General features: G+C 37.6%; 13 protein-coding genes across 13 annotated transcripts; 4 read left to right on the top strand and 9 right to left on the bottom strand.

Annotated features, from left to right (window-relative positions):
• Positions 1-47: 47 nt before the first annotated feature.
• RHIMIDRAFT_238433 (uncharacterized protein) lies at positions 48-350 on the top strand (the record flags this gene model as incomplete). Its single annotated transcript, XM_023608962.1, has 1 exon — positions 48-350. The coding sequence occupies one exon, from the start codon at positions 48-50 to the stop codon at positions 348-350; it is 303 nt and encodes a 100-aa protein (XP_023465475.1).
• A 32-nt stretch (positions 351-382) lies between these two features.
• RHIMIDRAFT_203570 (uncharacterized protein) lies at positions 383-1,635 on the bottom strand (the record flags this gene model as incomplete). Its single annotated transcript, XM_023606696.1, has 3 exons — positions 383-820; positions 870-1,029; positions 1,091-1,635. The coding sequence occupies 3 exons, from the start codon at positions 1,633-1,635 to the stop codon at positions 383-385; spliced, it is 1,143 nt and encodes a 380-aa protein (XP_023465474.1).
• A 181-nt stretch (positions 1,636-1,816) lies between these two features.
• Positions 1,817-2,386, top strand: RHIMIDRAFT_18571 (uncharacterized protein). The gene has a single exon (XM_023605856.1). It carries the CDS (start codon positions 1,999-2,001, stop codon positions 2,350-2,352), a length of 354 nt encoding a protein of 117 aa, XP_023465473.1. The 5' UTR covers positions 1,817-1,998; the 3' UTR covers positions 2,353-2,386.
• Positions 2,387-4,184, bottom strand: RHIMIDRAFT_18570 (uncharacterized protein). Its single transcript, XM_023605855.1, has 3 exons — positions 3,658-4,184; positions 3,572-3,604; positions 2,387-3,494 (listed from the first exon to the last, which is right to left on the bottom strand). Exons 1-3 carry the CDS (start codon positions 3,920-3,922, stop codon positions 2,422-2,424), a joined length of 1,371 nt encoding a protein of 456 aa, XP_023465472.1. The 5' UTR covers positions 3,923-4,184; the 3' UTR covers positions 2,387-2,421.
• Positions 4,185-4,246: 62 nt separating this feature from the next.
• Positions 4,247-5,050, bottom strand: RHIMIDRAFT_238430 (uncharacterized protein; the record flags this gene model as incomplete). Its single annotated transcript, XM_023608961.1, has 1 exon — positions 4,247-5,050. The coding sequence occupies one exon, from the start codon at positions 5,048-5,050 to the stop codon at positions 4,247-4,249; it is 804 nt and encodes a 267-aa protein (XP_023465471.1).
• A 114-nt stretch (positions 5,051-5,164) lies between these two features.
• RHIMIDRAFT_238429 (DnaJ-domain-containing protein) lies at positions 5,165-5,593 on the bottom strand (the record flags this gene model as incomplete). The annotated part of the gene is made up of 1 exon (XM_023608960.1): positions 5,165-5,593. The coding sequence occupies one exon, from the start codon at positions 5,591-5,593 to the stop codon at positions 5,165-5,167; it is 429 nt and encodes a 142-aa protein (XP_023465470.1).
• A 2,614-nt stretch (positions 5,594-8,207) lies between these two features.
• RHIMIDRAFT_256168 (uncharacterized protein) lies at positions 8,208-8,929 on the bottom strand. Its single transcript, XM_023611215.1, has 2 exons — positions 8,586-8,929; positions 8,208-8,535 (listed from the first exon to the last, which is right to left on the bottom strand). Exons 1-2 carry the CDS (start codon positions 8,803-8,805, stop codon positions 8,456-8,458), a joined length of 300 nt encoding a protein of 99 aa, XP_023465469.1. The 5' UTR covers positions 8,806-8,929; the 3' UTR covers positions 8,208-8,455.
• A 3,308-nt stretch (positions 8,930-12,237) lies between these two features.
• On the top strand, positions 12,238-13,832 carry RHIMIDRAFT_216279 (glutathione-dependent formaldehyde-activating GFA). Its single transcript, XM_023607304.1, has 6 exons — positions 12,238-12,706; positions 12,757-12,773; positions 12,826-12,883; positions 12,943-12,983; positions 13,044-13,085; positions 13,136-13,832. Exons 1-6 carry the CDS (start codon positions 12,638-12,640, stop codon positions 13,386-13,388), a joined length of 480 nt encoding a protein of 159 aa, XP_023465468.1. The 5' UTR covers positions 12,238-12,637; the 3' UTR covers positions 13,389-13,832.
• A 406-nt stretch (positions 13,833-14,238) lies between these two features.
• On the top strand, positions 14,239-15,335 carry RHIMIDRAFT_244225 (uncharacterized protein; the record flags this gene model as incomplete). Its single annotated transcript, XM_023610042.1, has 2 exons — positions 14,239-14,793; positions 14,841-15,335. 2 exons carry the CDS (start codon positions 14,239-14,241, stop codon positions 15,333-15,335), a joined length of 1,050 nt encoding a protein of 349 aa, XP_023465467.1.
• Positions 15,336-15,775: 440 nt separating this feature from the next.
• Positions 15,776-18,000, bottom strand: RHIMIDRAFT_244224 (uncharacterized protein; the record flags this gene model as incomplete). The annotated part of the gene is made up of 3 exons (XM_023610041.1): positions 15,776-15,897; positions 15,950-17,249; positions 17,302-18,000. 3 exons carry the CDS (start codon positions 17,998-18,000, stop codon positions 15,776-15,778), a joined length of 2,121 nt encoding a protein of 706 aa, XP_023465466.1.
• A 1,642-nt stretch (positions 18,001-19,642) lies between these two features.
• Positions 19,643-20,542, bottom strand: RHIMIDRAFT_238424 (uncharacterized protein; the record flags this gene model as incomplete). Its single annotated transcript, XM_023608959.1, has 4 exons — positions 19,643-20,058; positions 20,123-20,275; positions 20,331-20,468; positions 20,518-20,542. 4 exons carry the CDS (start codon positions 20,540-20,542, stop codon positions 19,643-19,645), a joined length of 732 nt encoding a protein of 243 aa, XP_023465465.1.
• Positions 20,543-23,935: 3,393 nt separating this feature from the next.
• Positions 23,936-24,918, bottom strand: RHIMIDRAFT_203860 (kinase-like protein; the record flags this gene model as incomplete). The annotated part of the gene is made up of 2 exons (XM_023606718.1): positions 23,936-24,081; positions 24,141-24,918. Coding segments are annotated over 2 exons (924 nt in total), but the record flags the coding sequence as incomplete, so codon positions are not given.
• Positions 24,919-25,784: 866 nt separating this feature from the next.
• RHIMIDRAFT_18433 (uncharacterized protein) lies at positions 25,785-26,762 on the bottom strand. The gene has a single exon (XM_023605832.1). It carries the CDS (start codon positions 26,720-26,722, stop codon positions 26,039-26,041), a length of 684 nt encoding a protein of 227 aa, XP_023465463.1. The 5' UTR covers positions 26,723-26,762; the 3' UTR covers positions 25,785-26,038.
• Between the last annotated feature and the right edge of the window lie 73 nt (positions 26,763-26,835).

The raw sequence follows: 26,835 nt of genomic DNA, 5'->3' as shown, positions 1-26,835 counted from the left end.
AAAATATAAACCATTGTTAACCCCTTTTTTTTTCTCTTCTTTACACAATGTCTTTTCAGGATCAAAATAAGGCAAGATTCTTCCTTCTTCGTTCAGACGTCAGTAATGCGACACAATTACCATATATCTCAAGTGCACAAGAAGAGAGGATATCAAAAGAATTGATACCATTAGCTGCAGCCATCTTGGTAGCAAATGAGCAAATGCCGTCAAATAAAAGGAATAACAACAACAATTCAAATGATACAGACAGCCTAAAGAGCTTTTCGTCATGGTTATGTTTTGATGAGGAAGAAGAAAAGAAGAAAGATAATAATGAACCTGTTTCTTATCAAGATAAGAAAGAATAAAAGCTGCTTTTAATCAAAACATCAAAAGGGTATTAAGGATTAACGAGTAGTCCGGTATTTTCATCTGCTTGATCTTGTTGGCTCTTTTTACACAAAGACTTCATCCTTGTCCACCAACCCTTTTTTCTAATATATGATCGATGAGCTCCTGCTTCGTCCAGCGAAGAAGAGGAAGAAGAATGACCACTTGGCTTTAAGAATGGATGAGACTCATCCGATGCAAAGGATCTTGATGTGAGTTTGGGGGAATCTGGCAAAGCAATAGGTGACTGTACGGATATCACGAGCACACCACATACTAGGAAAAATATTCCAAAAAGAACAGCAACAATTTGCCACCAATACAGTCTATCCCACTGATTGTAATAGACAAGACCATTGAATAGACACGAGACATTAAATGAGCAAAAGTTGAGAGGAACAAGGATAATAGTGTCGCATAGTTGTACACCTCGATTTAAATAATACAACTATTAAAGATGGTTCATCATACTGTTATATGCTTTTTTTTTTGCTTACTTGTAAAATAGCAGTAAATGCAAGCGCAAATACAATGACCCAAGTGAGCGGGTACACAAATTGATTGTCATGATGAAATACAGATAAAATAAGCAATTCAAGCCCACTCTTGGCAAACAACATGGCTTGGCTACTGATATTTGCTCCCAATACACCATAACTACACAATTAAATTATATTAATACACTCCCTCTCCTTATTCAAATAATAAAACTTGTAACCTTATACCGAGATATTTTCTTAAATCAGGAGAGTAACGTAATGGCTGAACCTTGACGAGATGTTCCATAATATGAGTTGTAAGCAATCCAAAAAAGGTAAATGATTCCAATAAGGCAAAATAAACAATAAATGAAGGTCGCTTATAGAGCTGTATCAGATCCTCCAGGCTATGGTTGGGCTCAGGCACAACCCCAAAACCAGCAATCAAACTGGCTCCTGAAAACACAAGACTGGTTCCGATCGCAGTTCGTTTGGTGAACGGGTCGCCGAGAATCCAATTGGCAAAGATGGCATTAAACACAAGCCCGATGGAACCTAATGGAGCTAGAATGACAATGGGTAAATAGCCGATGGTGCAAGTAGATGCTATCAAGTTGGAAATGGTGTAAATCAGGAAACCAGAGATCCACAATGGTCGTTTATAAACTGGTATAGACACATCTGCAATAAGGTGAGATTTTCTCTGTAGAGAAATTCCAAGCGCTTGAGTCATGTTTGCTATTAGAGCAATCACTAAGGGGCCCCATATGTCGATAACAAACATCGGGAATAAAGAAAACAGAAAAACAAAAAAAAAAGAAAAGAGACAGAGAGAAAAATTTATTTTATACTTAATTTATGCTTGATGCCAATAGGGTTGCTGCTGTTGTCTTATGTACGGAGGATAGTTTGTTTGTTGATGGCTATATGGATAATAGATACCATTGGTTATAGGCTGAGATGGGTGTTGTTGAGGTACTTGTTGCTGCTGCTGCTGTTGTTGTTGTGGTGGTGGTGGTTGTAGAGATGGTTGTTGTTGTGGCTGTTGTACATTATTAGGCGTATTAGTACTATTATTACTATTGCTGTTATTATTGGGTTGATCTTTATTATACATCATTTCATTGTGTGATACCACTGGTGCAGGATGGTGAAGTGGTGCTGCTGCTGCAGGCTGTGGATTACTGTTGTGATTGCCATTAGTGTATTTATGGTCATAGTGTGCCATTCCATGATACTCTTCATAAGTAGGATATTCAAAAGTTTTACCGCCATAGACAGGATATTTATAGTAATTGTTATTTTGGGGTTGATAATTAGGATAGTAATAATAAGAGTAATATGGATGTCCACCGTATTGAGTTGGTGGTGGTGGAGGAGTACTGTTGTCTACCATCATTGTCTGCTGTTGTGGCACAGGGGGATGGTGAGCTGGAGGGTGGTGAGGATGAGGTGGTACTGTGCTATACTTGTCTCTGAACAGATGGGCAGATCCGACTGAAGGTGAATGACCGTATGGGTCATAGTATCCCTATAAATGACAGTCAGTCAATAAACACACACAAGATAGTCATTTTACCATTCTTTGTGTATCATTAGAATACACCGTATTATATTCTCCACCTGTATATCCAGCTGCTGTATGTGGTACATAATATGGATTAATATATGAATCAGCTACAGGCTGTTGCTGTGTTTGTTGTAATGGGTAATTGAATCCTACGAGCCCCGCCATAGGCAATGGTGTTTGTTGTTGTTGTTGTTGTTGTTGTAAAGGATGAAGCTGGTTGACAGGTAGCGGTGGCTGTGTGTTTGCTTGTTGAGCCACATGCTGAGCAGCTTGGACTGAGGATGGTTGCGCTACAGATTGGAATGAAGGTAGTTGTTGTTGCTGTTGCTGCTGTGGCTGTAGCTGTGGTTGGGGTTGGGGCGTTTGTAATTGTTGTTGTTGCGGTAATGAGATTTCTGGCTGAGGTGATTCCTCTTTTTGCTGTGGTACCTGCTCAGTGACAGTCTGTGTCACTACTTCATCATTACTCTCTACTTCCCTTGTCTTCTCGTCTTCCTTTTCGTCAACCTCGGTACTTTCTTCACCAGTAGAGATGGTAAGGCTACCAAATTGGACATTTACAGAAGCTATAGGCGCAGATTGATTTGTAGGCAAGACGACAGCTTCGGTTTGGTTCAATCTTCGAATCGTACGGTGAACCTGTATGACCTTTTCTTCTTTCACAACTCTAGTCTTTTCCTCCCGAGACTCTTGATCTTTTCTAACTTCTTGTTCCTTTTTTACTTCTGTTGGTTCTTCTATTTCCTTTGTCTCTTCTTCGTCTTGCTGTTGTTCTTCTTCATTTACAGCTTCCTTCTTTTCTATTTCATTTAATGTGTCTGCCTGTTCATCGATTTCCTTTTCTGGTTCTTGTTCCTTCTCTGTCGATTCTTGTTTAGTTTCCTCGGTTACTCTAGTTTGCTCGTCCTTTGCTTCCTCCTTTTTTACTGGTTCTACTGTCTTTTGTTCTGTTGGAGGAGAGGAAGGTGGTCCTTTCAGGATACTTGCCCACGAAGGCTTTTGTGGCTCTGGATTTGCTTGGGGTTTTACTTCTTGCTTGCTGTTATTATTATTGTTATTATGCTTTGATTTAGCTTAAAAAGGAGAAAGGTTAATAAAGTTGTCTATATATTAGTCTCTATTTTTTTTTTTTTACTGCCAACTAACTTACAGGATTTTCCTTTTGATTTACTACTACGCGAGTCTAAAAAGTGGACGATTGAATGACAAGTAAAAATGACACTTTTATATACTTACCTCCTTTATTATTCAAGAATGGTTTCTTTTGTTGTACTGATTTTGTCTTCTTTGTCTTGACTTGACCCCACTGACTGGCGTGACCTTCTGAAATGCGGTTGATGGCTAGATCCAAATCACCTTGACATTCGTCCATGACAAAAAGTAAATCTTCTTGACTCCAACCGGGAAACAACTCAATAAGTGAAGACAAGTGCTGTTTATAGAGTGATTTGAAGGTCTTGAGATCATTTTGATTTTTGGATTGGTTTCGCTTAGATGGCATCTCTTTTTCTTTTTCTTTATTCTGGGGTTCTTTTAGATTATGGGGGAGAGAAAGAGAAAGAGAGGGAGAGAGAAGGTATGTGTGTGTGTGAAGGGAAAATAAAATTATATATAAATATATATATATATAAAATGATACTTTATATATACGTTATGTGCTGTTCTGAAATATATAAAAAGAAGGCTCTGCTATTGTATTTTTGGTGTTTGCCTAAAGAAAGATTAAAAAAGAGAAAAGAGAGAGAAAAAAAATTAAAATAGAGCACGCAAAGTAAGCAAACAGAGAAAGAGAAAGAAAGCGAAAACATCGGAGAAGTAAATATAATCAGTTTATTTCATAGGTTAATGGAGACACTTTACGATGTTCACCACGTATGAATATGTCTTTTCTTCTAGGCAAAAATCCTCTTGGTTTTAATGGGCTCAGCAATTTGCGTGATCGTATCATGTTTAGTTCTGCAGAAATCATTCTCAAGTGATCAGGGTTTGATCGGGTATCTCTGGTGTAGGCATTGGTATCTGGATTGAATCTAGGTTGTGTCGTTGCCTCTGATCTTCTTCTTTTCATTAGCTTTCTTGGTGGTGGTGGTAAGGGTATGATATGACGCGGTGATGTCTTTGGGGTGGGAGAAGAGACAACGAGCGATTTCTTTAGTTTTGCAATGGTTTCATTCCATACCTGTTGATCTATATTCGATAGTTGAGGAGGTGAGGAAGAGATCGCATAGGATTGTGTAGTAATTAATGAACGTAAGAGATGAGTATCCTGCTGTATCTCGCTTAGTGAAGGTGGAGGCATATGTAGTGGTAATACATGAGTCAACGAAAAATCAGTTGATGAATTAAGCTCTTCTTCATCTGGTATAGACTCTTTACTGTCCACCACAACCCAGTCTTCTACATGGGACATACGGCGTTTGATCGTCCTTTCTTGCTGAACTTTCTTTTTCTTTTTACGTTTATTATTATTTGACATTGGCGGAATATTGCCATAGGGCTTTGTATTTACTTGCGCTGCAAGTTGTTTGATAAGCTCTTTATAAGAACGTTCCTTTGATTCATTAAACGTATTATTATTGGTAGTAAGAAGGGTTGAAGGAGGAGATAACACGTCCATGATAGCAGGCATAATAAATGGGGTTTCTACAGAAAAAGAAAGAAAGGGAAAAAATAGAAAGAAAAAAAAAAGAAGTAGAGGGCAATCATTTTTATTCCATACTCTTTTGTTCAACCTAAAAATTATCTATTTTTGTCTCCAATCACGAAAACTCATTCCGGCCTCTTTCCATGGTGTTGGTGATTTATGCGTAGCGACACTTTCTATTTTTGAATAAGACTCTTCCTGCCTATCCATTGACAAATAAAATATCACAACTGCCATGAGACCAAAACCACCCAAGATACTTCGCCTGGTCCATAGATGGGTATCAATTGTTGTCGTTGCTGTCGAAGAGGGATAATGCCTTATGAGAGGTTGCTTTGGTATTGTCTTGTGAGTTAGTACTTCATAAGCATATTTGATGTCTTTAAACCTCGCTGTGGTATCCTTTAGCTTGGATACATCCGGATGATATATTTTACATAGTTCGAGGTAACGTTTTCGGATTTCCTTTTGGGTAGAATACCTTCCAACTCCTAAAATCTCATAAGGTGATTTGTCATTTATCCCCATCCAAATTTTATAAAGAGAAAAAAAAAAGAGAGGGACAAATGTTGGTGGACTTTTGACTAAACATGGGCAAAAAGTTTCTAGGCCAGCTGCCAAATGATATTTGTTTATTTGCTTCTGTTTCAACAAGTTACCAACATCTTGAGCATCACTCTAGTAAATACTTGTTTGATCACAGAGCTTGTCTACAGTGCAATCACAACATGATTAGACCAAAGAAGGCCTATGTTTACATAAATGTGCTTGTTTAAAAAGAAAAATATAAAGTATCATTAACTGCTAGCATGACTAGTCATTCAATAGCTTTACTATATCCATTTGTTATTTGAATGACGGATAATCATTTTTCGATCATAGCACACGTTTTGGCTCTTTTCCTCTTTTGTGCACAGCTTTCTTTTTTCTCTTTTTCAAATAAGCTTTTTTTGTGTCATACAGTTAAATGTTAAGAAAGGGTCCATGCTAAAGGCCAGTACTTTCTTTCATGTGTGTTGCAAGAGCTGACTTCTTTATAAACACTCTTAAAAACAGAACAGAGGACTTTCTAATGTATCATTGGCATCTATTGGGTTGCTGTCTATGAAGTCGATGATATACTTGGAATGCTTCACCTTGAGCTTGCTTCTGTTACCCTTCTTTTCTTCAATAACCTTTTTCAATAAACACTACACCACCACTTTTTCATCCCATTCTTCCATCACTCTATAGGCAACACCCTGTTCACCACAGCTGTTCTGGAGTATAACTGTAATATAGTTTACCCTTTCTTTCTCTTTTTCATTTTCTATATCACTTGCGCTGCCTTTTATACCTTGGTTTTATTCAGCCTTAGTATTCATTTATTGGGAGTGAGATTTTCGAACAGTGAGTATGGGTAAAGTATCCGAGGTATAGCGTTAACGTATATGGATCCAGTGTCCGGCAAGAAATAAACGCCGGCGACATTGTTAAGCAGAGCTTTTATGTGGACATTGTCAAACGTGTTTCGGTCTCCGTGTTACAGCCCTTTCACTCTTAATTGAGCGATTTTTTCCTTTTGTAGTCAAAGTGACAATAATCTTCAACTTCAAAAAGAAGCATAGCCATAATGTCATGAATAGATACATTGGGGATTGTATGTAGTTAACCCAGGTCCTGTGTGGTCATCAAATTCATTAGCCTATGTTCTTTCTCAACATGTGTATAATAAAAAAGATTAAAGATTCTCTGCAAACGCGGATAAAGATTATGCTCTACTGCTTATTAAATCATTCACCCATAAAAAAACCCATTGAAGTTGTTGGCTGTGTGTTGCTGCCGTATTTCTACTCTTATATAAAAGAAGATAAGCCAAAGCCCCCCCCCCTTTTTTTTTATTAACACAATACATCACATTAAGCCCATAACGCGAATATACAGCGGCCATAACTTATAGTTATAACCGGTTGACAGCATTTCTGGCATATAAAGATGAGTATCTTTTTTTTTCTCTGCTTATAAAATGACTACAAAAGGCTTTATTCCATCTTATCATATTCTTATATTTCCAAAGTCATAAACCGCCAAACTTTCTGGAAAGATTGGATTGCTTTTCTTAATAACTCTAATGATTTCCATCCCTACAGGTAAACGTTTCTCATAAGAAAAAAAAGGGGAGATATTAATTTGTTGAAGTTTTAAAGATTGGAATCACACAACATCATTTGGTGCAGCAAAGGCGTGTCCCCACGACCCGCGCTTAACCGAGCAATATACAGGGATCACATAAAAAGCATGCCCTAGAAGAAGCACTTTCTCTTCCTTTGGGATGCATCCCGTACATCAATTCTATCATAGCTAAGTGTAAGAAAGTTTTATACGTTTGATAGATTCTATGTCATTTAACTCAACATTGATTATTTTGTTAGACGGATGTCGCGTAATACAAAGCTGCAATAAGAAGCATCCCTACAGCTGTAAATGGTGATCATCTGTTTGCCTTTGGCTTAGAGAATTTGTTTAGAGCAACGTAAAGTCGATATTCCATGTGTGTATATATTTTAGTGGAATAGTTTATCTCGGTCTTTTAATTGACACTGCTTTCATATCAGGTATGTAGATATCATCGATGGCGAGGTTCGTCAGTCAATGGTACACATGCATAGACACTAGGATATTGTTCCTTACGAGAAACCATACTCTGGTGATCAGTGTATTTCCCTTTCGCAGAGAAAATGTGGAACAAGTGAGCTCCTTTAGTTCCAAACGCTCTGTAGATTCTAGTTTGCAATGTGCTCAAGACGGGAGCATCATCACTATGGGGAGACAGGATGTGATTGTTCATCAATGACACTCTTGTTGCTGCATTCACAGCTTGAGCATAGGACATATTTTTCGTCTTGTTAACGGTAGGAGAGAAGATAAGCTCCGTCGGGATGGTGAGGAATGAGAATTGGGAAGAATCATGATGGATTCTATACTTTACAGAACACCCCTTGACTTTTTACTTCATTAGTTTGCCTGAATCCTTGAGATAGGACCTATTTCACAAGCAATAGAAAATAGTCAAGCACCAAGAGAGCTCCATGAAGGAGTAGACAAGTTCAATTATAAATTAGCTAATTCAGATAATTAAGAGAATATGTATAAATATAGTAGACTATATTGATTCAAAGGTAAAAATATATTGATTGATAATCGTAATAATAATGTTAATGATTATATTATATTTTAGTGTAGATATATTTTACATATTAGCAGTAATTAGGATAATTAACATGTGTAGGACAGCTACCGTATGCACAAGCAGATCAAAACATAAATTGTTCGCAGCAGTGCCTTCTTGATCCACCTGTTTTTATACATGCTTCAAACAGATAATCCTGGCAATCTTTTCTTGATTTGTCATTATAAGTGCATGTTCCCCACAAACCAGTTAAGCCTGCCAATCTGACGACAACTTTCTTTTTCTCCTTTGCGAATCCATTCTTTCAAACTGTCATGTCTGCACTAACACCATCAATATTAAAGTCCATACCTATACCCCAATCTAGCACATCGATATGTCGATGTAGATCTTCACTTGTTCCACTACTTCCGCATGCTTGATTGCCATTATCATATATGCAACAATACATGTCTGTATTCCTGGAATTTTTGCTAGGCTTCTCGAATTTACAAACAGTTGCCACTAGAGCATTCGCACAAATGCTCCATAAAATAGCTACATAAAGGTAAAACACTATTCTAAGCTCCATTCTAATCATAGCAATATTTTATAACACACGCATCCTCCTATAGCAGGAAAAAGAGCTGGACTTACATAAACTTCACGAATTTTCATCAGCAGATTTTCAAAGCTTCTCGTTTACTAAAAAAGAGCCAGATCAAAAAAGAAAAAGAAAAAGGAATCAGATTCAAGGCAGCATAATTAAGTACAAAGTAGCAATCGGGACAAAAAATCCGAATTTGTTTTACCTGGGAGTTGCACAAATTTAAAATCATGATCAATCATGTAAGCAGCTCATCTACAGTCAGACCTCGATTCTGCCATAAACCCAAGTGGGTAGGAGCTTAGTGTTTCTGTATTAATATAAAACGACGCTGTTTGTAATAATGAGCTCTCCTTCGTCTTAATTTACAATAAAGATGTTATATAAAGAGTCATCGACACACATTCCCCTTTTTACTTCTTTATTTATTCGAGGCATATCACATATATACTTTAACAAAGGTACGAGGCGTTCTACCCAAAATGATCTTTCCTTGTCCTTTTAAAAGCTCAGAGCAAAACACATGGACCAAGATTTCGTGAGGCAACATCCAAATAGGCGGAAGAGTTTTTCTTCATTCGACGTGACATCTTGAACACTGCGAGTAGTGCGTTCTGCTACTCAGACTTTGTTGGGAAAAGCCTTTATCTACATCCACGTTACTATCACTGTTTTTTGTAAGCAGATCACGAATTGAAACCAAGACACGTGGGTAAGCTGCAAACCTAGCAAGCTGAAACTGAGCATGTTGCTCATGGCGCAATACGAGTCGAGTCGTAACAGTAATATGTGCTTCGGGTACACATGACAAGGCCAAAAAACATGATTTTGATAAGATCGCTATTTGTTGCGCGCTAAGCTTTGGTTGCTAAGGAGTGTGATTCATTCTTGCAATGTTAAAGGTGGGAAGTTCAACAGAATCCAGGCACTATGCAATAAAAAACCAGTCAGCAAAATATCTGATAATTCGTTATGTTGTCTATTTACCTTTGCCCACCAATCGTCACCTTGATCATCATCCGATGGTGCTTGATCACAGTTAATAGGTGCTTGCGTACCTGTGCTTTCTTCTTGGTCAAAGGTAATGCATGTATCGAGTCGATCTTGTGCAATAGCAATTGATGCTGTCCGGTGTCCATCGTTTGTGGTCGAAGCCCATCTAAAAATATGTCGTTTCAGTGTCCTCGAATAATGGTTCGTTATTGAAAAAGAGCATTCAAGTCGATGGCTTGCGAATTAAATTCTTTGTTGAAAAGAAGGGAGGAGTATTATTAAATTAGGTTTGAAGAAAGATTTTATGGGGGAGATTGAATGTTGTCAGTATGATTTAAAGTGGTCAATTTGATTATTTATCATTGTTATCAGTACGCTTATTCTTATTCTTCATCAGATGCGATAGAGAAATATAAAGTAGAATGTGTGCTCTATTGTAGATATAGAGTATTATAATAACTTATATCAAACACGTCATTATGTATGTGGTTTGTCTAGTGCTGTTTGCTGCGCAAATTGGACGGCTTACGTCCATATTGCGTAAATGCTGTGCAAATTGGCTGTGTAAGTAGTAAAACCCAAAAAAGTGGGAGATCCAGTAGAAACTGGAATAATGAAGCGGGAACGGGGAACATATTCACAGAACCATATTCCAGAATCGCGATTACTTCAAGATAGAGTATGACAGAATCGAGGTCTGACTGTAACATGATTAAACCAAGGAAGCCCTATTTTTACATAAATGTGCTTGTTTAAGAGAGCACGTACGCTTTTAATCTGTTGTGTATCGTTCATTAGTTATTTGCTACTTGGGTGACGAATAATCATTTCTCGGCCATAGCACACGTTTTGGTTCTTATCCTCTTTTGTGCACGGCTTTCTTTTTTCTCTTTTTTCAAATAAGCTTTTTTTGTGTGTCATACAGCCGAATACTAAGAAAAGATTCATATTATTACTAGCCCGTCTGAAGAAGAAGAACACGGCAGGATTTTCAATATAGAAATCGCTAATCAAAATTAGTGATGGCCCATGTATTCGAAGGGTTTTCTGTCTACAGTTGTTATTATCATTGCTGTAAAAAAGAGAGAGCACGGATTTTTTTCCTTTGCGCAAAGGTTTAATTTTAAGAGTGCATGGATAGAAATAGCAATCCTAGGTGTGTTACTGTATGCTGATCGACGTCGTTCTTGTATTTGACATGACCACGTTTAAACCTGTTCTGTCAATCCGATCTCTTTTTTTATATATATTTTGCCGTCTTTCCTTCTCCGATAAACCTTATGCTTTTACATTCTTATTTGTTTCTTACAACACATGAATATTAATCGGATCGAATGTACTCTCCGTTCACTCGTACTAACCTAATTTGATATTCAAAGCTTGTGATTTCTCTGAGTACAATTTATAAAGTTCACGAGCCACTTCGTCTGACTGTGGAGTTCATATGACAGGTTGTACCTTGACAAGCTTATCAAACAGACCCGATGAGACTTTACACATTTCGATTAAGCTATTCAATGGCGGATATCCCCTGATTAACGTTTGAGGAAAACTTTTTATATATCCGAAAGGCTTATATGGCTTTGTTAGCCAAAGTTTTCTCAAATGACAATCCTGAAAGAGAGAGAGAGAGAGGTCCTGTGGTCATGATCTCATAAGAAAATAGAACACTATGCTGCCCACTGACATTGCATACACAGCCCTGTTCCAGTGCATCGGAACATCGGATGTCAGATGACTGTTACAAAAAAAGACAAGCTGTCTTGCACCATCTGTTACTCAGCTACGAATGCGCCTTTTTACCAGAATGATTGACGTTTGTTTGGTATGTATCATTATAATAATAAAGCATACATTTTACTTTTTGTATCAAATGACAAGTCATAAACTCTTTTGCTGTCGGCTTATAATCTTTTACTGTAATGCAAAGTTAAATACAACGCAGTAAAATTATAAATGATAAATATGTTCACTAAATCGTTAATACTAAAACCAGAAGAAAATCACTATACCGCAACGGTAACAGAATTCGTTAATGGAAACAAGTGTGATGTTTATATGCACCTCATAGTCCGCCATGAGCAGGTTTCCATCTGTGCTTATAAAAGTACAAAACTAAGCGGATTTCTCTACTGCACACTTGTGTATGAGAGATACAACAAATATCGTTTAAGCTTTTTTTTTGGGCAAAAGCATATCATTTCATCCAACCATTTAGTCGCGCGCACGGTGACCGATCCTTTACTTTTTCTTTGTGTTTTGTCAAACATAAAGTTATGCGCACAGAGAAGATTCATAAATCTCTGTGCACACAGAACCTGTGACTCCATGTTGATTCTATTTACTGTACACGCAACAAAGAATTAAGTCATACATTAACAGTGGTACCTTTGGATAGGACAACCTTGTCTTTTTTTTTTTTTTGGGTCATTGATGTCGGAGTGTATATCGTAAAGTATACCCCAAGTCGAGCTATTTTGTAATGGAAAATTATCTCACGGTGACCTAATATCAACAAAACCCGTTCAAAGAGAGAGGGGAAAAAAAGAAGGGAGGGAAAAAATAATGACATGATTCTATGAAACACTCAGACACGCTTTTTTTTTCTCCCTAGTTTTGTGATCGTTACATGATGTACCACACCCTGGAAGCAAAAAACTCGGAATTGAATGGACAAGGATTGATAATATCTTGAATGTATTTGTCAGTCATGGATATATGATGTATATAACAAGGGTATTAAAGTTGTTCGGCATAATTGATGACCGACAGTATAAATAGAATGAACGTATGAAAATAAAATTAATGCAACTTTCTTTTTAGTATGGAATTGAAAGGATCTTGTCACTGTGAAAAAGTTCACTTCAAATTCATCTCTCATACACCGGCACCCGTAAATAGAATAAAAGAAAGAATAAATAGACTATTAACCATGCACTCTAGTTTATGCGATGTTATTGGTAAAAAAAAAAAAGAGGATATAGTTGGAAGACACTAACGGAGAATGAAAAGCTCCATATGCCGTAAATGCCAAGGTGGAGGAGGTTACAGTATTAACATTATGGGAGAAGTAAGTGGTATTATGGATTATATAAATATAAGAGAGGGGGACTAATGATGGCTTTAAAGTACAAGACACTGGAAGTAACCAAGGGCAAGGAGTATTTAAAGTAAGCAGTTTCATATTGATAATACACGTATGAGGGCTCACCTTTTATAAATATCCCCAGAGGATACCAAGCCTTGAGAGACAAAGAAAAAGGAGAATTGGGGTAAGAGAAAGATGATGCAATCCTATGGGTCATTTCTGATAAGAAAATAGCGGAAACATTCGTTACTTTTGTTCTGAATGTGGTTCTCATCTCTATGCTTATGATAAAAAATACGAGGAATGGTTTTATCCTTTTGCAAGTGCTATTGACACTGATCTTCCAGAATTAAAACCAGAAGAGTGTTATCACATCCTGTTGAATTCCAAGGCCAATTGGGTCCATACTCCTTCTCATAACACGTTTGATATGTATCCTGATTGCTCATTAGAGGCATGGCACAAGTCAAATGGCAAATATATTTAGAACAAAAAAAAAAGGTTTTAATAAAAAGCTTAACTTTGTTCACAAACAAATACTTTACCCTTTATAGTCTTGCCGTAAAATGTATCTGGAAGAGGAACACATGCTGAACACACGCGAGCGCGACCGGGCGCGCTTTTTATTTTATTTTGGTTGGTGTAAAGATAACCATCGATAAAACTGCAACAAGCCCTTTTTCTTTAAGAATAACGTAGCTTGTATAAACTAAGCCTCTTTTGATAATCTATATACCAAACATACCACACAGACACACACAAAAAGAGAGAGAGATAAACATCGGAGTTTATTATCAGACTACACATCAGTGGGGATCATGCATATTTTGAAACTTTTTTTTTTGTCAAGAAAGGAAGGAAAGGGTTCCGCGTTTTGCTTGTAAATTTTCAAGATGAACAGGTCCCGTGTAACTGTTTTGTTATTTGGCGGGATTATCGAATAGTAAAGAAATATAAACAAAGTTATTTACACGTGAAATGTCTGTGTCCGATAAAAGCTTCGAAGGTCATAAAAAGAGACATAAGCTATAAAGAAGGATGTTACCTTATTTCGGAATTCATATGCAGGATAGTTGGCAACAGATATTCCGAGAATAGATAATAAAGTTTGACAGAAAGGGAGAAAGAAGTACAAATTCATGTTTTAAACTTGTATTCATGTTTATTATTGTTGTTTATAAATAAGTTTTTATTTACTTCTTTCTTTCTTTCTTTCTTTTTTTTTTCCTTATCTTTTTCCCCTTTTCTTCAACAATCCTTTTTTATAGCTTTTTTGTCTACAGAAACTATATAATTTTTTTTTCTTTTTGACTACTTTCCTTATATTTATGTCTACAATGTATTCAAGTCATAACAATCCTATGCTCTTCTCATTACCATCACCACCCATCTCCAATCATCGATCCACAACAACAACAACAATGATGATGATTGATCGTCTTACGAGACATGATGATAATGTAGAATTGAAACCATTTCTTTTGACTAAATCAAAACATGATGAATACTATCTACCACCAATCCAACATGTCTACACTCCTTCTTCCAGTCCCTTTGATCATTCATCGGAGTCAGCAAGTGAAGAAGATGAAGATTATACAACCCCTTATCGCAAGAACTCAATTGCTTCACTCTTGAATTCACCTACTCCACAGCCTGTACAGTTAAAGAGAGGAAGACCGCGTCAGGAGAAAACTACGCCTGTGGTGATGAAACGTCGTCGCAAGGAACAGCAAGACTGTTTATTGCCCAACGAATTCTTGCCTCGCGCTACAAAGGGTTTACGCCATTTTAGCAAGCAAGTCTGTGATAAAGTAGCCGAAAAAGGTGTGACTACGTATAATGAAGTAGCAGATGAACTCGCCATGGATATTCAAAAATCAATTGGCAGTGTAAGCTAACCTTTGCTTTTAATGATTGTATCTCATTCATGTTATAGAAGCATTCTTACGATCAAAAGAATATAAGGCGCAGAGTTTATGATGCGTTGAACGTACTGATGGCCATGAACATCATCACCAAGGACAAAAAAGTCATCAAATGGCTTGGTATTCCTGAATGCTACAACAGCAACAAGGCACCATCAAGAAACGAAGAGCAAAAAGAATTATTAAAGGAAATTGAAAAAGAAGAACTACGACAAAGCGAATTACTCCACTCTTTGCATCTGCTGCGCGGCGTCGTGAACGACAAAATAGCAAAACATGATCATATCAGTAATGTCATCTTGAGGAATCAACAGTCGCCTGAAAAAGACGAAAGCAGAAAGATCGCTTTACCCTTTTTCATTGTTCGATGTCCGTCCGTGAATGCTCAAGATATTCAACTATCTTCAGATCAGCATTCAGCTGTCATTTCTTTTATGAACGATGATAACGACCATCAGCATGTTATCATTGAAGATACAGAGGTGCTCAGACATTTGAACATCTAATTCGCGCGCGTGTGTACAAACAATACCTTTTTCCTTTTATTCATATGCCCTTTCATTCTTTTACATAACGCTCTTCCCTTTCTTTTTTATCAACTACCATGCCTATGTCATTCTTCCTCTCCCCCGATACATTCTCTCTCTTTAATTTATATATATATACACACACACAAACAACACAATTATATATAGCTCTTTTTTTTTTACATTGATTTTCTATGTGAATTATTCTTTTTTTTTTTCTTTTCTCTCAATAAAAATTGCAATTTTTAAGGTTGATTGATTTGGCCTACAACTAAATAGGTGTAAACATAAATATATGTATATATATCATAGACATGTGTCTATACATATAAATGTATACATTATATACAAACAAAGACGTATTTTTTATTGTAATAAGATGATAAGATACAAGAATAATAGATGTATAAACAAATTCTTCAATCCAGCAGCCATCTGCCTTCTCCATGATGATCATCTATCGTTGGTTGTGCTTGAGATGGATGAGTATAGTCAGGATGATGTGAGGTACTAGATGACGGTTGCTGCTTTGACATGTTTCCTATAAGGATTGAATCAGTATACTATTAATATTATTATTTATCTGCATGTACCTGGAAACCCAGTTACCCAGACAGCAGCTGCCATAGCATCAACAGAGGACTGTCGACTACTATGTTGCCTCTTTGAATAATGACTATTTGTACTATTTGGACTTGTTGTACTACTACTGTTGCTATCCGAAAAGCTGGGCTGTCTCTGATGATGGATGAGAGCAGCTGCCTTTTTGCTTTGCTGAATAAGTGCATCATCCTGCAAGAGAAAAGGTTCACCAAAGTTATTGACCAAAGACGATGTCTGATAATGAAGTGTTTGAACTTCGGATTCAAGAAAGAACTTTGACCACGGTCTCTGGGTAGAAGCCGAGGGTGCAGCCCAGCTGGTCTTGAGGACAGAGGCTTGCTTTGTTGGTTGAGGAAGAGGTAATTTTGTCTGATAGAGAAGTTCATCCTTTTTGTCTTCATAGAATGGAGGGTTATCTACCATAAAAATGTCGTACATGAGTGCTGCATCTTCTGTACTATCCAAGAATCCAACTTCCCTTGCGCGCGAGGTATGGCTCGTGCTTCCGCCACTGCTACTACTGCTGCTGCTTGTTGCTGTTGTGGCATGAGTTTGACTGTGTGGATGGTTATCCTCAAGGGTATAATCCTCAAATGTCTTGACCTTTTTAGCAACAGGCATATATGGATTAAACTGCTGGAACTGTTGACGTTTATCTGGCTGCTCGTAATAATCAACTAGACCCAAATTGTAATTCATGCTTCTTTTTTGTCCGACCATTGGTACGCTTGCAGGAGAAACGTACTTTGAGAATAAATACTGCTGCTGTTGCTGTTGTTGTTGTTGTATTTGCTGCATATGCTGCTGGTGTTCTTCAGCGCCCCTATGTAACTTGTCAAGTTGTTCTCGATCAAAGTCTGATATCGGTCGTTTATTCTTAATCGCTTCTTTTGAACAGGGACTAGGCGCCTCATTATGAGGCAAGTCCATATCTTGGACAAGTAGCTTATCCAAGGTTTTTTCAAATACGTTAATGTAAGAAAACTCTTTTAGAAGCTGAATAAACTGCGTAAGGAGCTCAGGGCACCTCTTGTTGGAGACACATGTAAAGAGGAAACAAACAGAATGTAAGACTGCAAAAGGAACACATTTTGTATCTGTCCTTGAGAGTATCTGATGGATGAGCTTGAGCATGTCTAGACATATTTCTGAACAAATGTCTTCTTCGTCGTCGATTGTGCTGTAGAGTTGGATGATTAGCATATGATGATACAAGAGAACAGCCTGTTCGAGAATCTCGAGTGTATTACATGGCTGTCTTTTTGGTTTGATAATAGAGTCAAGTGAATCCTAAAAGAGATATTGAACTTTCTAATATAACTTTGTTGGATTTTAATTTTACCTGGATTAATTTCAAGTCAGTTGATCTTCTTTCCAAAATAATTCGTTTCAGAAAGTCAGTATAGGCCTCTGTCATCTCAAACGCCCACAATTGGTTGTCATTTAGGCCAGTTGGTTTCATGCTTGCGTCAAGTTCACCAAAGTAGGGCCTTCTAAGGTGTACAGTGAGCCAAATATACCAAGCGTCCAGGGTCCTTAGAAGAGCTCCATTCAGATTACCTTTTGATTGAGCCAAATCAAGGCCCAAACGAATGGTCATGAATGCCTGTTCTTCACTAATTGCCATACACTGGAAATGAGCCAGTAGTACAGCTGCTTCAATCAAATGTTGGTTTTGTTCTTTTTGGTCTAGTATAGGAAAACATGAATCAATAAAATGTCGATGTGCCTCACGGTAGAATAGACGAGCATAGTTTTCGTCCAATGGATACAGCATGATAGCCAGCACACTGTAGACCAATAGAGATGACTGCACATCAATCCAGGGACCATAAAGTAAATGATGAGTGACAAACTGCTGAACTGCATCCTTCACCCAGGAATCGTGTAGAACGGAATCCAGCTTGTGTTCAAGTGCAATTGAGGTAATATCGATCGAATATGTCGGGATGTGAAAGATGTCGAGAAATAAGAGTGGACAGGATGTCCTGTAATTCTTGGTCCTGTAGTGATCATCTAGGAACTGAAGTTTATCTAGCATCACTTGGTGTCTATTGGACTTGCTACGTGGCCGAGTGGGTTTGTCACTATAGGTACACGTCGCCTTGTTGGATTCGCATCGCTGACATGGATTCTCTATAAAGATGATTTATATATTCATATTTATACTGGTTTCGAAAATAAAGGAAACAACAAAAAAGCTATAATTGTATACATTACTGCCGTCACATCGCATCTTTTTCGCTCGACACACTTCACATGCTTTACTGACTTTATGTCGCTTAAGAGGGAAATCGCTTGTTGAACAAGAGTGCCATCTGAATGTACCCGTCATATTAATTATGGAAAAGAAGAAAAAGGGAGGAGAGAAAAGGGTAAACAAAAGAAAAAGGAAAAAAAAAAATAGTTTATATCGTATGAAATAAGTAATGTTTGAACATCCTATTTGTTTATTGTACAAAGTACCCCTTCTGATAAGATCACAATAGTTTGTTTATTTTTCACAAAAGAGTAGAAGGGTAAAAAGAAAGAAAGAAAGACAAAAAGGAACAAGACGCTTTGACCCTCTTGTCTTGCTTGTTTCGTTGTATGTGTGTGTTTTTTTGTCAAAGTTAGTTTTTTTTGTTTGTTTGATGTTGTATCCATGTCTATTTTTTTTTTTCCCTTCGGCTCATTCGGAAACATTGTCTCTGGGTAGGACAAATTGACTTGCAACAGAAAAATAAAAGTTTGTTATTATAAACTAACTATGCATAACCATCCTATTATTCATGCATTTTATGTAAATTCTTTAACGTTTGTCTATTGTCATGGCAACAAATTATAAAAAATAAAAAATAAAAAATGAAGATCACTTGGACTCTTAGTTTCCCAGCATCCCGAACCGACCGTTGTATCATAAGTGTGTCACATGCAATGAAAAGAATGATGTTTGAATTACACTAAAAGTCGCGCGCCTCACTATGAAGTTGCAGGATCACAAAAATATAGGTCATAGTTTGCATATACATATATATATATATATATATATATATATATATATGCTTTTCAAACAGGGTTTATCTATATTCTTTATGCGTGATAACAGACCGGATGTAATATATATATACAGAGAAATGTGTGTCTCATCGAACTTGCCTGAAGAATGGTATCCTTTTTTGTTGATTTGTTTTCACAAAAGAACTTCCCTCCCTTTGTTATCATACTGTTGTCTTTTTTTTTTTTCCCAGATACCACTGAAAAAAACAATCAGGCAAAATTTAACAAAGTCTAATGCAAAGAGATAAAAAAAAGAAGTTTGCAAATCAAATCTTTCACATAATGTTTATTTGCGTCATGAACAAAGATGTTTTGATATTCCAGGTCCCCCTTTTTTAATGAATTTGTCTTGCTGGAGCGAGATTATCTTCGTTATTGAAACATTGTATCGCATCCAACGTGTTTATATATAATCTCTGAACACTATACATACGCTAATAATATCCTTAAATAATATTGAACAATGCGTACTTATGAAGTCTCTTTTTCAATAGCTACTACTCCACTGTCAAGGCTCAGTGTAACAAGTAAACAAACATTTTGGTACTATCAGAATAATATGAAAAACATTGATGTATGCTTGACAATAATTTATTGTTCAAATCATCTCTACATTTACACTCTTTAGCAAGTAATGATGTATGTTACACCTTCAGGGTATCATTAGAGTTCTTAACCACATGTAGTCCAAACCGCTTTCCCCTATTAAAGTACGTTTGCCAGACAGATGCTATAACCCATAGTCCCAGCACACTACAGAGCATACTGTATACTCTGAGGTCAATATGGTACGTTGTCTTATAGTACGGCCTAAATGTCAAAATATCTTCTATACCCTTGGAAAACCCTGTTCGGACGAATACGTCGAGCCCGAGAACGAATAGATAGGCACCAATAAATGACATGGACACAATGACCGCAATAAACTCGATCACAACAACGGATAGAGTAAATACAAGGGCAATCGACAAACTCGCCAAGTGCCTTGTGAGGGTATACCTGATAATAAAGTCATCTCTCCAGCACCACACGAATAATGAAAACATGTAACTGGCGACGCCTATTAAAAAAGCAGGTGTTAATTTATGCATCTTTTGTTTATCCCCTCTCTCTTTTTGTCTTACAGCATAACAAGTAAAGGCTAAGTTTCCAAAAGTATGATGTGGCTAAGCCAAAGAACAATCCAGCCCCTACACATGCACAAAGATAAACAGTAGATGCCATTGGATAACCGTGAACTGGCTCTTCTGCTCGTAAACTAACCCAAGTAACACCCGCTGATGGAAATCGTTGAATGGTCTAGTTCTTTTTTCTTCTTCTTTATCCTCTTACCTCCTAGAACAAATCCAACCATCCCCATTGTCACTGTGAAAAGAGGAAACCCTGCAGCCATAAAATAAACACCAACCATCATGAGTAAGACTGCTGTTGTGATGGCTTGAATAGGAAATTTGAGTGCAATATGAGTGTCTATAGAAAGAGGGATGAGTATCTAAAACTGCTGTCTATTTTGAGTTACCTGAAGTTGTCTTATGGTCTGACATCGCTGCATGTGTAAATGACACAAGATATAGACAGCATGAAAACAATAGCCTTTGATATCTTATCATAAAGAAGAGAAATAGCTACTTTTTACATCTCGTATTTATATACGGGAGTAAGTCAAACATACTACTATTTTTGAATGAATAATGAAAAAGAATAGGATTCATTGTTCTTCTAAAGTAACATGTTTATATTGAACAAGTTTTGGCAGTTTCCCATCCTCAGGAAAAGAAGCATAAAAAAAAACGAGACATAAAAATAGGATTGTCCCAAAAGCGCGATATTTGATTTGTTGGCACGAATACTTTGCTTTTCCTACAACAGTGCATGAATGATCACCTTGGCTTTCTTTCTTTAAAACAAACGCACAGGTAAGTCATAACTTATTATTATTTTCGCCTTCTGCTTTCAATCTTTTTATTTGTTTACTGATGCTGAACTAATATCGCTTTCTTTGGGAATTACATTACCTCCATCTTCATCTAAATAACCAAAAGATAAGAGTGAAAGCACTTGTAGCACGCTCTATTATGGCCCACACGGGGATAATCAACCGACCTGCAAAACAGTAGTGTAAGAACCTACCAGCGAGACACGTAGAGTAGCTGTCCTTTTGCCAATGATACAGCTTTGTCTTGCGACCATTTCACAATTTGGGCAGGTGCTTAAGACGAGATTTAGTGTATGAATCTCACTAACTTTTTAATACCAGTTTCTTTTGAATTACTCTTTCTTTTCCTTTCAGGAGGGAAGAGGAAGAAATAGTGATACTTCAGCAAGTTAGTTCAAGCTGACTATTTTTGAAGCTATTCAGAGATCACTCATTCAACAATTTCTTTTAATGCTTATGTTACAGTCATTTCAGAAAGTAAAGTCGCTCGTTTTGAGTTTGATGTCGTGCAAAAAAAATATGCAATTTTTTTACGAAGATGGATAAGGTCATGTTGTTGATAAGAACGGAGTTGAGCCTACGAAGCTTGTTATTGACGAGGAGCTATTCGCCATCGAAACAGTAAGTTCTCGTACCCAATTCCTGCAACGCATCTGGCCGTAGATGAAAGGAGCAATGATGTTGATATGGAGTTATGCAGCAAGCGATGCCGTACAGTTTACTCCGATGAAGACAAAACTAGATTTTTTTCATTTATTTTTCAGCAAATGCTTGAATGCTTCTGCTGCTGCGAAACAATTAGGTATTCATGTCTGAGCAGCTCAGAGATGGGTCAAACGTTATTACGAGGATCCTGAAAGCATCTTCGTGAAGAAGAAAAAGTCAGGTCGACGTCGTATTCTTGGGGAGAAACATAAACAATTTCTTTTAAATTACATTGATGAGAATCCTTCTACTGTTGTAACTGAAGTGGCAGAAAGTTTAACGCAAAACTTTGCGGATCTTAATGTTTCTCGTAGCACGACTTATAACTTCATGACAACTGAGTGTAATCTATCTATTAAGCAGGCACAATTCCAGCCTGTAGAAAGAAATAGCCAAGAAAGGATTCAATAAAGGCATGACTGGATACAAGAGTGGCAACAAACTGACTTGGATTTCACAACAAATTGCGCCTTTCTTGATGAAATGACTGTATATGATGCAGTTATCGATACCAAATTAAGCGCTTTACATGAATTAAACTCGCAAAAATTAAGGCAATCGTCTGTTAAATATAGTGTTAAACAAATTGAAAAGCGCGAAATGAGCCAATAAAAAAGCATAATTTATTTTTCAACTAGTGCGAATTGGCTGTGGCATTGTAAAGGCTTCTTTTTTTTAAAAAAAAATGTCAGATAAAAGAGAACCTCTAAAGATTGAATTAAAAAATTACCAGCCAACAGATGAAGAGAGACAAGTCATGAGATCAGCCATGTTTCGTTTTATTACTCCAAGTAAAAAGAATAATAATGGAGTTCAATGTGGCAAATGACTAATGATTTTCTTAGTGCTTTTGGGTGCTGCCGCATTAGGTTATTCTACTGCCGTTATAGGTTCGAAAAGCAAAATCATAAAAAATACGTGCAGATCTTTGATTATTTTAATAGGAAAGTCGAGAAAATGGAGATATTCTACAATAGCCACCTTTTGTAAGTTGTTTTTATTATACATATAACAAACAGTATTAATTGTATAAAAAGTGGGTGTGAACACAGGTATCCTATGTGGAGCCATGCTTGGAGCTGATAGAGGCATGAATAAATTAAGAGAAGGATTACCACAAGATTCAAAGCTGCTTGGTATGATACATCAACTGGACGAATTAAAAAAACAATGATTATTCCATGGATAAAGGCGATTTTGATTTTGGTACATGATATGTAGGCATAAACGTAATGACCGATTTTCGTCTTTGTGTGTCTGCTATATCTGACAGATGGGCATGCTTCTGACCGCCGATCACAGCTGTGATCCAGCCAGAAGCGATTCGGAACACTTTGGATGATCCCTCTAGTTTTGTCAGTTTTACGACTGCTGTGCGCTGATGTGGGTTATTATTTGAGAGTGAGAAGGATTCGACGATGAACATGGCGACACTCTCTTTTTGCCCGATATCGAGTTGAGATGTGGGTATAGAGGTGATAGTGTCCTTGATGACGACTGTAGACGTGTTGGGCTGATGAGGAAACATGCTTGACAGGACGTGGCTTGTCGCACGCTTGATCTTACTAAATCGACTGCTGCTTGCATATGAAGATTTGTTAAGGTCTGAGCTACTGGATGCATGACTCATGGATGTGGTCATCTCGGTTAATGACGGGTTCGGTGAGGGTGTCATCTTGCTGTCTTTTTTGAGTGGGTACATCCGAGGTTGGTGCTGTTCGACGTGGTTCAGGACCATGATACATGTCATCCGGTCATGTCTGTCCATATAGTAGCTGATGCCCATCATATCACAAGCATGGATAACAACCTTCATCAACATACATTCATCCTGCTGTGCTAAATCGCTTATACCAGGAAGGTAACGTACGACATGTTCTGGTGATAGTCTAAAAGAGTAATAATGCACCTGGTCCTTCGTCACTCGCTGATACAGTTGAGATAGGCTCATGTTGGACGTTGCCTTTCTTAACAAGGGCGGTGGTGGTACACTTGGTTGTTTCAATTTACGCATAAAATGTTTGATGGGTGATTTACTCGAACAGGGCTCTAGCTGAATGCTACGAGATAATTCATGGATCCGCTGAAGTAGGACATGTCGGATAGCCTCGCGGTGTGTATAAATATCCTCTGGATGAGGTGACGCAGGTACCAGTGTACTTGTGTAGTAGGTTGAATGCCCGGTAGGATGACATATGAGCGTTCGTTTCACCCTCTTCTTTTCTTCCTTGTCTATGGGTATATTTGATTCTATAGAGAACAAATCAGACAGTTGACCGTTTTTGTTTAGCCAAGCGTCGTCTTTTAGAGCTAAATGAATTCTCGTTCTTTTAGTCTTGTCAATGGACATGCATTTAGATATGGTCTGTTGCAATTCTTTACTCAGACTGTTGGGTATAGTGAAGTTGCCTGCTGTTACATCTCGTCTAAGATCACCGACAGCTAAAAAAAAGTAAGGAGGAATTAAAAAAGTTAAAAAAAAGAAAGGGAAGGATATTTACTTGTTGATTTAGAAAATGGTTCTTCGCCAACTGTCATCCTGTACAGAGAGACACCCAAGCACCAACAATCCACTTCGGGCCCGATGTATCCATGACCGTTGATGATCTCTGGACTATAGTACAACATGGAGCCACATATCGTCTTTAAACGCCTTCTTCCAAACTTGTTTCCCAATCCGAAATCTGCTATTTTCACCTTCATGTCATGAGTTAACAATATATTGGGTGCTTTTAGATCTCTGTGCACGACGCCCTTGGAGTGGCAATAATCCATAGCAGAAACCATCTGCCTAAAAATATCTCTTGCCTCATGCTCTGACAAGACACCATGTTTTTGGTGCAAGAATTCATCCAGATTATACCCATCAATATATTCCATTACAAGATATAGTGTATCCATTGTTTCATAGGTTTGGTATAATCGAACAATATTAGGATGATACAGCATTTCCATCAACGTTATCTCTCGGACGAGTCTTGACATGATACGGTAATCGTGAACCCTCTTATCGATCACCTTGATTGCTACCTTTTCGTTCGTCAGGTAATGGTTAGCGAGGATAACTTTACTGAACTTCCCTTGCCCGATTGGCTTTATGAACACATAGTCTCCAATGCCATTGAGATAACTGTCTGAACTAGGAGGATAAACTTTTTGTTTGGATGGCTTTTTGCCAATAGCATCGGGCTCTGTTACTGCTGTATGTATTTGATGGTTATTATTACTGCTTTGCCGTTTCCATTTCTTAAATTGATCAGTGACAGCATGAAAAGCCATTCTGCCCTGCGTGTGTGTGAATAAGAAAAAGAGAAGGAAAAAAAAAAGAGAGAGAAAAAAGTCGTTGTACGATATCACAAATGTAATTTAGGCCTGTGATTCTATTTCTGGTAAATAGCATGCTTTTTCTTTCTTTAATCGATAAAAATAAATATACACATTAAATACAGTCTTCTTTAATCCATAAAGAAGCCGTTCCTTGTTAGTGCAGATTCAAGGTGTTTTGGTACTTGGCTTGCCAATTCTTCTTCTCGTTTTTTGTCCATCTTTTTAGCTGTTAATCCACCTGCCGTCTTCAAATAATCCGCTAACCGTTTGTGACCAGCGGACTTTGCCATGTCGTAGGGTGTTCCGACTTTCTTTGACATATAAGCATTGACATCAGCTCCATAACGTTCGATCAACAGGGCAACCACTTCAGATCGACCGTTGCGGATAGCCCAGTGTAGAGGTGTCTCGCCTCGTTCGTCTGGTTGATTGACAGGTATTTGACAGGCACGGATGATAAACGATACTAGATCAACGTGACCAGAGGCGCAGGCGTAGTGCAATGTGTTTGCTCCTGGAAAAACAGAATTAGTGGGGGGAAACAGGTCATTTTCTTATTTTTCATTTACCCTGACTGTCTGTTTCCTGGTTAAGGACGCCTTGTGTCATATGAATGATGTATTCGACGACAGAAGTATGAGAGTGCTCTGCTGCAACATGTAAGGCTGTCTTTTTCTTACTTCCTTCTCCACGAGAACACATCAAATCTCCGCCAGCTTGAACGAGCTTTTGAAGTCCAACTAACCAACCAACACTTGCTGCCAAGTAACAGGGCGAGACCTAGGACAGGGGGTATGAGATGAAAGAGGCACGTACGAATAATAAAAGTTTACCTTGTCTTCGTCAACTTGACTGAGTGTCATCACATTTGGGTTTGCTCCCTGTTGCAGGAGTAGATCTAAAGCTCCAGGGGCTTTGGTGACAATGAGAGCATGAATCATACCGTAGCCATATTTGACTGTATTAGTCGAAGGAGATTGTTTGGCCGTATTCGGTGAGCCACCTCGACGCAGAAAGTTACTAAACAAGGGACAAATAAATGACAATTCTCTTCTTCATTAATAAACATTCTTTACCTTATAATTTTCTCTACCGTCACATCACTCCCTTGACTCTTTGCTATTGTATCCCACAAGGCATCCGATCCACCAAAGCACAATGGATCTGATTTTCGTTGTTGAATAATGCAGTTTTCGGTATAAGCTGATGTGGTCGAACGGACAGGTGTTAAAGGAGGAGCATAAGGAACGGTCGAATTAGGTGAAGAATAAGAACTGGCCATTGAAGGATTCCTTGATATTTTATGATCCATGGATCTGCTTGAATATATACTTGTCGCCTCCGTACTGCTCGAGAATGCACTAAACACACTTGCTCCCGCTGTTGAATTATTTCGTTTACGCTCATATTGCCACTCTGATGATGAACAATTGCTGCTTTCCACGTCTTCAGCTACAGAAGCTAATTGATCATATTTCCTCTTGAAGAACTGCATCTCTCTCACTGCCTTTTCATAACGTCTTTGGCTTTCTGATATAATATCCTTTAAATGCTGATTTTCTTGATAAAGCAAGTCAGATCGTTGCTCCAACATGGTCACCAGACGTTGTTGATCAACCATCAATCGCCTATATTCCTTATGCATCATTGTTTGTAAATTTTCATCCTTGACTTGTTGTATCAAGATATCCAGTCGATCTGAAACTGTATTTTTAGAAGAGAATTCATGGCTTAAGTTGTCCATCACAGAGTACATTTTTTTATATGAAAATAATATTTACACGCAAGAAAGAAAGAATAAAAAAAAAAAAGAGAATGAAAGAAGAAGAAAAAAGGAATAAAAAAAAAAAAACTTTTTCCCAAGCGAGA

This window comes from Rhizopus microsporus, assembly GCF_002708625.1.
Source record: "Rhizopus microsporus ATCC 52813 unplaced genomic scaffold scaffold_10, whole genome shotgun sequence".
Taxonomy (NCBI): Eukaryota; Fungi; Mucoromycota; class Mucoromycetes; order Mucorales; family Rhizopodaceae; genus Rhizopus; species Rhizopus microsporus.
The sequence above is the reverse complement of the archived record's forward strand: the minus strand, read 5'-3'. Positions and strand labels throughout refer to the sequence as shown.

Bases quoted from the DNA above. Each gene is read 5' to 3' on its own strand.
- RHIMIDRAFT_18571 (XM_023605856.1), top strand. From the start codon at position 1,999: ATGGTGAAGTGGTGCTGCTGCTGCAGGCTGTGGATTACTGTTGTGATT.
- RHIMIDRAFT_18570 (XM_023605855.1), bottom strand. From the start codon at position 3,922: ATGCCATCTAAGCGAAACCAATCCAAAAATCAAAATGATCTCAAGACC. The intron at 3,605-3,657 runs GTAAGTATATAA...TCCACTTTTTAG, and splicing joins ATTCTTGAATAATAAAGGAG to ACTCGCGTAGTAGTAAATCA. The intron at 3,495-3,571 runs GTAAGTTAGTTG...CTCCTTTTTAAG, and splicing joins TAAATCAAAAGGAAAATCCT to CTAAATCAAAGCATAATAAC.
- RHIMIDRAFT_256168 (XM_023611215.1), bottom strand. From the start codon at position 8,805: ATGGAGCTTAGAATAGTGTTTTACCTTTATGTAGCTATTTTATGGAGC. The intron at 8,536-8,585 runs GTATGGACTTTA...ACAGTTTGAAAG, and splicing joins TGTGCTAGATTGGGGTATAG to AATGGATTCGCAAAGGAGAA.
- RHIMIDRAFT_216279 (XM_023607304.1), top strand. From the start codon at position 12,638: ATGGAATTGAAAGGATCTTGTCACTGTGAAAAAGTTCACTTCAAATTC. The intron at 12,884-12,942 runs GTAAGTGGTATT...ATGGCTTTAAAG, and splicing joins GTATTAACATTATGGGAGAA to TACAAGACACTGGAAGTAAC. The intron at 12,984-13,043 runs GTAAGCAGTTTC...AAATATCCCCAG, and splicing joins AAGGGCAAGGAGTATTTAAA to AGGATACCAAGCCTTGAGAG.
- RHIMIDRAFT_18433 (XM_023605832.1), bottom strand. From the start codon at position 26,722: ATGTACTCTGTGATGGACAACTTAAGCCATGAATTCTCTTCTAAAAAT.